Source organism: Pteropus medius, unplaced genomic scaffold (genome assembly GCF_902729225.1).
Source record: "Pteropus medius unplaced genomic scaffold, Ma_sr-lr_union100, whole genome shotgun sequence".
In the NCBI taxonomy this organism is placed as follows: domain Eukaryota; kingdom Metazoa; phylum Chordata; class Mammalia; order Chiroptera; family Pteropodidae; genus Pteropus; species Pteropus medius.
The window spans coordinates 512,096-521,001 of NW_024356248.1; the positions used below are offsets into that span (position 1 = coordinate 512,096).

Sequence of the window (8,906 nt, forward strand, 5' to 3'; positions counted from 1 at the left end):
GGCTAGGAGGGGGGCAGCGGGCCATTGGCTCGGCGCGGGGCTCCCTTGGCAGCAGGCGCAGGAGAGACACGACGAGAAGTGGCTGCGCTCCGCAGTTTCTGTTTCCGCCGCTTGGCCAGTGGCGCGTTCTCCACGCTCTTCAGGAAAAAGCCCTCACGCTTGCCCCTGTTGAATGCCTGGCAGAAAAAAGAGGGTGAGTCCCCACCACCACCACCACCAGCCGGGCCTCGACTTCCAGATCCCAGCTTTGGCTCCCATCCCGGACCCTCCCTAGCTCAAGGCCAACAGATCCTCGGCCTCTGGCCTCCAGCGTCCTGAAAAGTCAGGGCCCTGACCCGCCAGAGGCCAGGACTCAGTTCACCTCTCCTTTCTGTGCTCTGAGGACGTCGCCTCTCCCAGCTCTGTCCACGCCCCCCTTACATGCCCCGCCTCTCACCATGAAGGTGGCGTTGAGCCCCGAGCGCACAGCTGGCCCCGAGGACTCCAGCACGTCCGGCGTCCTGAGCGGGGGCGAGGAGCGTGCGCTGCCATCTTGCAGCCACGAGCTGCCCCGCAGCCCCTCAAGCTTCAGCCGCTTGGCGGGGTCCACGGTCAGGAGCCCTGGAGGCGGGACGGGAAAATGTTGGGGTGGGTTTGTGTGTAGAAGCTGCCGGCCCACTCGCCTTGGGACTGGTCCCCTCACCAGGACATCTGACCCAGTGATGATCCCTGCTCCATCATGACCCCAGTGCCTCCTCTTCCCAAACCAGGACCTGTGACTCTGGCTCCGCACCTCGGACCAGCTCCTTGGCTTCCTCGGACACGCCCTGCCAGGCCTCCCCGTCCAGGGAGAAGCGCCCCTCGCGGATCTTGCACATGATCTCGGCCGCCTGGCTCTGCCCGCCTTGGCCAGAGGCCCCCTGGAAGGGGACCTGCCCCGACAGCATCATGTACTGGTGGGGTGGGGAGGGGGAGGGGATGGGGGGATAAAGTGAGACAGGCCCAGCCTGGAGGCCAAGGGAGGCCCCCCCCATCTCAGCCCACCCCTAGATTCAACCTCTCCGTGAGGGCAACTCCTGAGGCCCACGAGCGATGACCCTGACCTCCAACCCAGAATACCTGGATACCCCGACCAAACCTCAGACCAAACCCTGCCACCCCACCGAGATGACCCCTGTGCCCTCTCTGGAGCCCCTGTTGCCCCTCATCGGGAAAAACTCTGACCCCAGACTCAGGCGACCCTGAATCCTCCAAGGGGACTCCGTCTCATACCAGAATGACGCCGAGACTCCAGAGGTCACAGGACTCGTCGTAGCCCTGCTGCGCCAGCAGCTCAGGGGCCGCGTACTGCAGGGTGAAGCAGGGCGTCTGCATGGGCTCTGCGGGGCTCTGTGGGCGCAGCCGTGCGAACCCGAAGTCGATGATCTTCACCGGGGCTCCAGGCGTGTCGTCGGCATACAGGATGTTCTGTGAGGGCGGCAGGCGGCCGTGATGGACCGGCCCTCCGCGCCACAGCCCTCCCCCGCCGCCAAGGCCCGGCTCCCACCTCGGGCTTGAGGTCGCGGTGCACCACGCCCGCCTCCTCGTGCATGAAGCTCACAGCGGACACGAGGCTGCGTAGGATCTGGCTCGCCTCGGACTCACTGAAGTGCCGCTTCTTGCGGATGTGCTCCAGCAGCTCCCCGCCCCGCAGCAGCTCTAGGACTAGGTACGTGTGCAACTGCGGGCAGGTCAGCGGACCACCGTCACCCACGTGACTGGGCCCGGCCGGGCTCCGCCCACCACCCAGGCCCCGCCCCCAGCCTCAGGCCCCGCCCATGTTCTATCCCTGACCTCGAGACCACCCCAAGAAGCACACTTAGGCTCACACTGCCTTACAGGCCCCCGCCCCTTTGTCCACCTTAAATCCTAACCCCCTCCATGCCCTCCTTAAATTCCGTTCCCTTGTCCTTTCCTCCTGGTCCTCCGTCCCTACCACTTCCCTGGCCTCACAGGGCCACTCAGACACCTCCCATGGCGCCTTCAGACTCCACCACCTGTCGGCCTCCCCTCCCTCTGCCAGCAGCCTTTGCGGCCCTGCGTTCCACCCCAGCCCAAAAAGGCGTCACCTGGTCGTGATGCACTTCATGCAGCTTCACCACGTTGGGGTGTGACTGACACAGCCGCAGAGCGGCCACTTCCCGCTGCGTGTTCGCCTCCAGCCTGGGGGTGGGGCAGGAGGGGTCAGGATGGCCACGTCCGGCCCCGCCCTCCCAGACCTTCCCTGCTGTCTGCCCGGCCCCGCCCACCTGCGGCTGAGGATCTTGACCGCAAACTCCAGGCCGCTCTGGCGCTGGCGGCAACGGCGACACACGGAGAAGCTGCCCTGGCCCAATGCGGGTTCCCGCAGGTCCAGCTCGTACTGCTGGAAGAAAGGCGAGTCCTGGGGGCGTAGGGGGCGCGTCAGATGTCCTACCTAGGAGCCTTGCGGCCACGCCCCGCCACGCCCCACCTCCGAGAGTCTCCAGACCTCACCGAGCCAGGTCCAGATTCCCTGGGCCCAGAACCCCCCTCCGGAGTCAACTTCTCCCAACCTGCATCATGGCGCTCCTGGCCACCGCTGCCCTGCCGGGTCGGTCTCCAGCGCCAGACACTTCCAGCACGTCAGTCATCACCGCATTGTTGTGGTCAAACAGGATGGAGGGTGCCACGAAGGAATACCCCTGCGGAGGGCAGGGGGAGGCGGGTCAGGGGCGGACATGCATCTGGGAGCTGGGGGTGCAAGCGAAGTCCCTAGAAGGCCCAGGGTGGGGGGTGTTTCCTGTGCAACCTGGTGCACACAGGATGTGTGGACATTTTATTCCATCTTGTTCTGTGGTCACTTGGGGCCATGTCTATTCTCTACCAGTCTGTGACCCCACCAGTCTTATCACAGTGACATGCCCCTCAAGTGCCAGGGGCATCACCTGGCACAATGTATTAGTTGCCCAGAAAGTGACGAGCAAATGCGTGAAAGGACTGTGCCCCGGCGTCATCATAAGCTGCTTAGCTTATGAGAATTCAGCTATACCCACTGAGGACAAAAAAATCTTTATTTCTTCCTTTCACATCAAACTTTGACCTCCTCTGCAAGGGGGCTACCGAGGAAATGTAAAGAGAAACCAAAGTTGATTCTTTGCCTTTCCAAAGGACCCATGTCCTGTCATTTCAGGTCAAGAGTTTCTCGAGGGTAATTTTAACAAGGTGTTATTTTCTCCTAAAAATGTGGCCCCACTGTGTGCTAGCATGCAAGCTCCACTGGGTGGGATTTTTGTCTGTTAGGTTCGTTGATATGTCCCCACTGCCCGGATCGGTGCCTGGTGCATTGTGGGCGCGCAATGCATATTTTTGAATCATGAAATGAATAAATAAGAGTAATCATCAATTCACAAGAAAGAACTTTCTCAGGACTATGAAACAATGGATCAAGAAACGTTCAAGCACTGAGCTGTCACTTGTAAAAGCTTCACAGCAGAGACTGATCCATCCATACTTGGTACTGGTCTACTCTTATAGTATACTAATGGACCATATCCTACAGGCCAGGCCCCACACTGGGCATAGGGACACAGAAATTAAACACACAGTCCCTGCCCTCTGGGAGCTTCAGATCAGGGGAGGCAAACTGACAAATGGTCAGAAGGAGGAGCTGTCTGCTGAGGGCTAGCGCACAAAGGAGAGGGCAGCCCCGGGCCACGGGAGCAAGGAGGACTCCACACAGGGCAGCCCTGGACAACGAGGCTTGAAAATGAGTGAGAGCTCGCCAGGCGGGCATCTGTGGGGAAGGCCCTCCAAGTGGAGGCAACCACATGTACAAAGGTACAGTGGTGTGTTCCAGAACCTCTGAGCAGTTCATTGCTGCTGAAGCACCACCTGTGACAGGAGCGAGAGCCGAGTCTAAGGCACAGAGCAGGGACCACGCCTTGCAGGGACTCGAATGCTGAGCAAAGGCGTTTAGACTTGTCCAACAGCCCTAAGCTTCTAAAACTGGGGTGGAGGGGGTCTGTGCCCCCAAGAATGTGATACGGTGTGCCGAGGGGCATGCAAAGCCACAATATAAACATGGCATCTCTTCCTAAAGGTCTAGTTAAGTAAGTGAATAATTTGAAACCATTTTTATATAACAATAAGGAGATATGATGGAGTAGAATAGAAATTAACATGAAATTTACAGATAAACCATGAAGTTCAAAGATATGTCCTGCCATGGTGGTCTCTATGACCGACAACCTCCCGGTACCTCATGAGTGGAGAGGTCTAGGGGGAGATACTGAGTCCTGATCAAAACACGAGATCTATGCAGTACCCATGGGTCGGCCAGGGCTGAGGTGGCCAGCGGCATCCTGCCTCCCCCACATCTGAGGTTCCCTGAGCCCTCACTCACCTGGAAGATGCGAGGGTCCCCAGAGGGGGGGCTGCCAGGGGGTGAGTAGACAGGCTCCAGCCGAGTAAACTCCTCGGCAAAGTTGCCCACGTCCAGCTCTGAGCGGATCTGGGGTCGGAATGGAGCTGGGATCTTCCTGGCAGCCAGAGCAGCCCAATCCAGGCCCTGGAAAATAGAAATGAGAGATTAGGGGTAAAAGGGCAGGAAGTGGAAACCCGTCTGCGTTCAGGCCACTCTCACTGGGCGGCTCCTCAGTGTAGCAAGGGTCCACCTTGCATTTGGGAGAAAGTTGTTCTTCTTGCCTCCCCAGCTTCTATTTCTCTCCCTCTGCTAACACAATCCCCGGATCCCTTGGAGAATCACCTTCCACCACATGCAGTCAATTCTGGGACTTTTAATAGAACTAGATTGCAAAACAAATACCCTCCCTCCTACTACATTCAAGCCTTGGAGGATGTGGGCCTAGAAGTGCTGGAGATGCTCCCTCAGAGTCTAATGATGAAGTCCCTATGCGGAAAAGCAGAACCAAGAGACAAAGAAAGAGATTCCTGATGACACGGATTCAGTACCTGGATGCAGCCTTGCCTGAAGTCAGCCCACTTTTCCTTGGATTTTTCACTGATGGGAGCTAAAACATGCCTTTTGTATTTAAGCTCATGTGGCAAATCCCGTTCAGTGCCCGCCCAACATCCATTTTCTCTGTCTCCCTTAGTTCCATAGCCCCAGTTTTATTCTGGGAAATGATGTGCGCAACTAAGACAATATTTTACAACTTCCTTGTAGTTTGAGGTGACCAATAACTTGCAAGCAAGCAAATATTGTGAGGTAGGAATCTAGGAAAAGGTCCTCAAAGGGAGGGTGAACAGTCGGCAAGTGCCCTTTTGCCCTACCCCTCCTTCTTCCTCCTGCTTCCTGCCTGGACATCAGCCTAGATGGCAAGTGCTCCAGCAGTCATCTTGGACCATGAGGTAACCCTGAGGATGCAGGCTACATGCTAAGAGTTAGAGGAGCGTTTTGTTTTGTTTTTTAAGTTCCTCGGATTCATGAAGACACCACAGCAGCCCCAGCCTATCAACCGCTGGACTTCTTTTATGTAAGAAAATAAACAAATAATCTTCTACCTTCTTTACACTACTGTTCATTCCGATCTCTGTTAGCAGCCAAACACTATTACACGGATATCACCATTTTGAGTTGGACTTTTTTCACTTGCAGCTAAGAAGGCTGACTAGACTTAAAGTCCTCAGTTCTGCCATCGGGGACATCAGCATTGCTATCACCAAAGAGGCTGTCTCAAAAAAAGGGGAACTGAGGGGAATACCCCTTCCAAGTGTCGGGCCTTGAAGACCTTAGGGCCTCTCTGGTAAGACTACTGTTCACCCCACTCCCCGCACCCAGGACCCAGCATGAACTCGGGGTGAGCTTGAGGAATTCAGTTAAGGAAACTGACTCAGCCACTTCCCCCACAAAGGGACATCTTCACCACAGAGACTTAGATTCTTGTCTCAGAAAGCAGCTCTGAGGGCCCTTCCAGGCACGTACAGGGAGATTCAAGGAGATGGCATTCGTAACAAGGTAACGGAGTGCCGGCCCACAATAGATGCCCATAAATGGGTGCTTTTGTTACAATGTCAGACAAGTGGCAAATGTGATGCCCACATGTAAACAGAACACAGCATTGAAGAGCATGGGCCGACAAGTCACCCAGACCCAGGTTTGAATGGGAGCTCCACTACGTCTGGGCTGGGTGACCTTGGACAAATTACTTAACCTCTCTGAGTCTCAGTTTCCTCACCCGCAATGATAGAGATAATCAGAATGGTTCTGAGGGCTACGTGAAATAATGAAAGCAGGGGGGTGACACACGGTGAGTGTTCACTGTTACAGGGTCAAGCCAGGCAATGATGCTGGCTGCGCACAGCACGCAAGCCAGTAGGTCTCACAAGGAGACGGAATTCACTCTGCACTGCTCTCTAACCTGTGCGTGCCCTTAGCAAGGAAGCAAAACCCACATGGCTCCTTGAGCATCCACGTGAGCTACAGGCACACGGACTGTACAGGGACAAAGAACGAAACACTTGGGTGGATGCTAAGAGCCATGAGTGTGGCTTTTAGTACTGCTTTGGGCTCACGGGAGACCTGGTATCTGTTCCCAGCTCTGTACGTTTACTGGGAACAGATGCCGGGTCTGTATGATCTTGGGCAGGTCACTTCTCTTCTCTAAACCTGTCCAATGAAAGAACTGATAAATCCAGCCTCGAGTCCCTGCCAGCCCTGATGGTCGATGAATCTAGAATTCTTTTCCCCGGGGAACACATCTTCCAAGTTTCAATAGAGATGAACGAGAAGATGAGCCTGCGTGCTTTATCTGGGGATTTTCCTAAATCGAGTGAAACTGGCCAGTCTCAGACCATCCCTTCCGTGTCCCCCAACCCAGAGCAGCAGCCTGGCTTGGGTATGTGCAGAGAGGTGTGGGGGCGACTCAGGAGCCTCACCTGGAAAAACGGGTGGTTCTTGACTTCCTGTGCCCCCTGGGGCCCCGCACCCAGCCGCTTCTTGGGGTCCTTGCAAAGCAGCCGCTGCAGCAGGTCCTGCGCCACAGGCCCAATCCGAGGGGGGAAGGGAGGGGAGCACTTCAGGATCCGTCTGGGAGGATTGGCGGGGCGTCAGGGGCAGCGAGCCCCCCCCAGCCCTGCCCAGGCCCCTCGGCTGCCCTCCGCATCCAGCCCTACTCACCGGGAGACCTCTGCTTGCGTGTTCCGCTCACCCTCCAACGTGAAGGGCGAAGCCCCCGTCAGCAGCTCAAAGAGCAGGATGCCCAGGCTCCACCAGTCCACAGCCTGCCGGGCCAAGCCAAGGTGAGGGCCTGCGGACACCCCAGCCTCACCCCACCCGCACCCCCACTCCCCTGTCGACCCACCTTGCCATGCCCTGACTTGCTGCGGATGATTTCGGGGGCCATGTACTCGATAGTGCCACAGAAGGAGAAGGTTCGCTCTTTCTGGGAGGGCGAGAGGACCCATTTTGGACACCTAGCAGCCTCCAAAGCTCAGAGCAGGGCTCATTGGACTTTGCGAGGGTTAAAGCAGTGGGAGCTTCCTGAAGGCAGGGCCTGGGGCTGTTGACCTCAACACCCCTGAGAAAGGAGGTGAGGGGAAGAAGATGGCTTGCACTGGGGGTGGGCGCAGGCAGAGAGATGGCCTTCACTCACTTCCTCCGTCAGGAACTCCTTGCTAAGCCCGAAGTCCGTGAGGACGATGTGGCCCTCGGAGTCGAGCAGCACGTTCTCCAGCTTCAGGTCTCGGTAGATGATGCCCAGCTGGCAGGAGGAGCAAGAGGGGTACTGAGGACTCCTCCCCCCGCACCCCCAGTTCCTGCAGCTTGTGTCCCTGCACCAGGTCTCTGCTCAGAAGGGGACCCCCTGTGCATCTACTGTGCAGGAGTGGGCTTGGGGCGAGACTGAGCCATTGGATAGGAAAGGCCATTTAAGAGGCCAAAGCAAGGCAAGAGGACCCCATGGGGGGCAGGGGCAGGGGAGCAGGCCTCAAGGTCCCTGGGAGAGAAAAGCCTGTGCGAAGAGCCCCATTTCCACAAGGCTTTGAGAGCCAACACATGAGGTCTCCGTTTGAGGAAGTTCCATGAACGCGGCGCCAGGAGGCAGCCCCAAGTTCCCTGTGAGAAAAAAGCCCCTTCAAGGGGACACGAGGGGAGGCGGCCACGTGAGGCAACACTGAGCCCTTCCTTCCAGGAGGCCTGGGGAAGCGGCCCCAGTCTCCAGCACTCCCTAGAAGCCCCGAGAGAGTTCTGAGGCTACCATGTTTGCAGCCCCCTCATAAGGCCCAGACCTCAGGCCCATGGCAACAGGCACGTGGCCAGGTTCTCACCCACCTTGTGCAGGTGTTCAAGAGCCAGCACGACCTCGCCCGCGTACACGCGCACCTCGGCCTCCTTGAAGTGCTGGCGCTGGTAGAGGTGGGTGAACATCTCGCCGCCGTTCACATAGTCTGGGGGAACGGAGTGGAGGTTGGGGAGCAGTGCCCCCCAGGGAACAGCACCCCCACACACACACTCCTCCCTCCATGGGCCCCTGGGGACGGCAGGCCCCCCGCCCGGCCCTTACCCAGGATGAGGTGCAGCTTGGCGTCGGTCTGGAAGGCATAGTGCAGCGTGACCAGGAAGGGGGCCTGGCGCACCAGCTCCAGCACCGAGCGCTCCGTGCGCGTGTGCTCCTGGGTCTTGGCGCGCTGGACCAGCGCCGCCTTGCGCAGCACCTTCATGGCATACAGCTTCCCCGAGTCGTGCCCGCCGGCCTTCCGCACGAGGAACACCTTCCCGTAGGCTGTGGGAGCAGCACGTGGGGAGAGGGGAGGCCCCTGAGCAGGAGGGCGGCGCAGGCCGCTGGGGGTGGGGGTGACGCCAGCCCAGGGGGCTGTGCAGATTGGGAGAAGGAGCTGGGGCGAGAGGCGGGTGGGCAAAAAGCTTGGCAGAGCCTTCTGAGAGAAAGGTGTGCACAGCACCGGGGGGG

General features: G+C 58.2%; 1 protein-coding gene across 3 annotated transcripts in view; it reads right to left on the bottom strand.

Moving 5' to 3' along the window:
• Nucleotides 1-2: 2 nt before the first annotated feature.
• Nucleotides 3-8,906, bottom strand: part of RPS6KA4 (ribosomal protein S6 kinase A4) — a 9,740-nt gene continuing 836 nt past the window's right edge. For 2 of the 3 annotated variants that reach the window (XM_039860169.1, XM_039860171.1), the window contains exons 3-17: nucleotides 8,502-8,720; nucleotides 8,270-8,385; nucleotides 7,593-7,700; nucleotides 7,302-7,382; nucleotides 7,118-7,221; nucleotides 6,877-7,027; nucleotides 4,382-4,546; nucleotides 2,553-2,681; nucleotides 2,268-2,401; nucleotides 2,088-2,181; nucleotides 1,526-1,699; nucleotides 1,252-1,446; nucleotides 773-932; nucleotides 437-600; nucleotides 3-176 (exon numbers count right to left, since the gene is read on the bottom strand). In XM_039860169.1, coding sequence (XP_039716103.1) covers nucleotides 3-176; nucleotides 437-600; nucleotides 773-932; nucleotides 1,252-1,446; nucleotides 1,526-1,699; nucleotides 2,088-2,181; nucleotides 2,268-2,401; nucleotides 2,553-2,681; nucleotides 4,382-4,546; nucleotides 6,877-7,027; nucleotides 7,118-7,221; nucleotides 7,302-7,382; nucleotides 7,593-7,700; nucleotides 8,270-8,385; nucleotides 8,502-8,720 — 2,168 coding nt within the window. The remainder of the gene's footprint in view (nucleotides 177-436; nucleotides 601-772; nucleotides 933-1,251; nucleotides 1,447-1,525; nucleotides 1,700-2,087; nucleotides 2,182-2,267; nucleotides 2,402-2,552; nucleotides 2,682-4,381; nucleotides 4,547-6,876; nucleotides 7,028-7,117; nucleotides 7,222-7,301; nucleotides 7,383-7,592; nucleotides 7,701-8,269; nucleotides 8,386-8,501; nucleotides 8,721-8,906) is intronic. The other variant, XM_039860170.1, reaches the window with a different exon arrangement.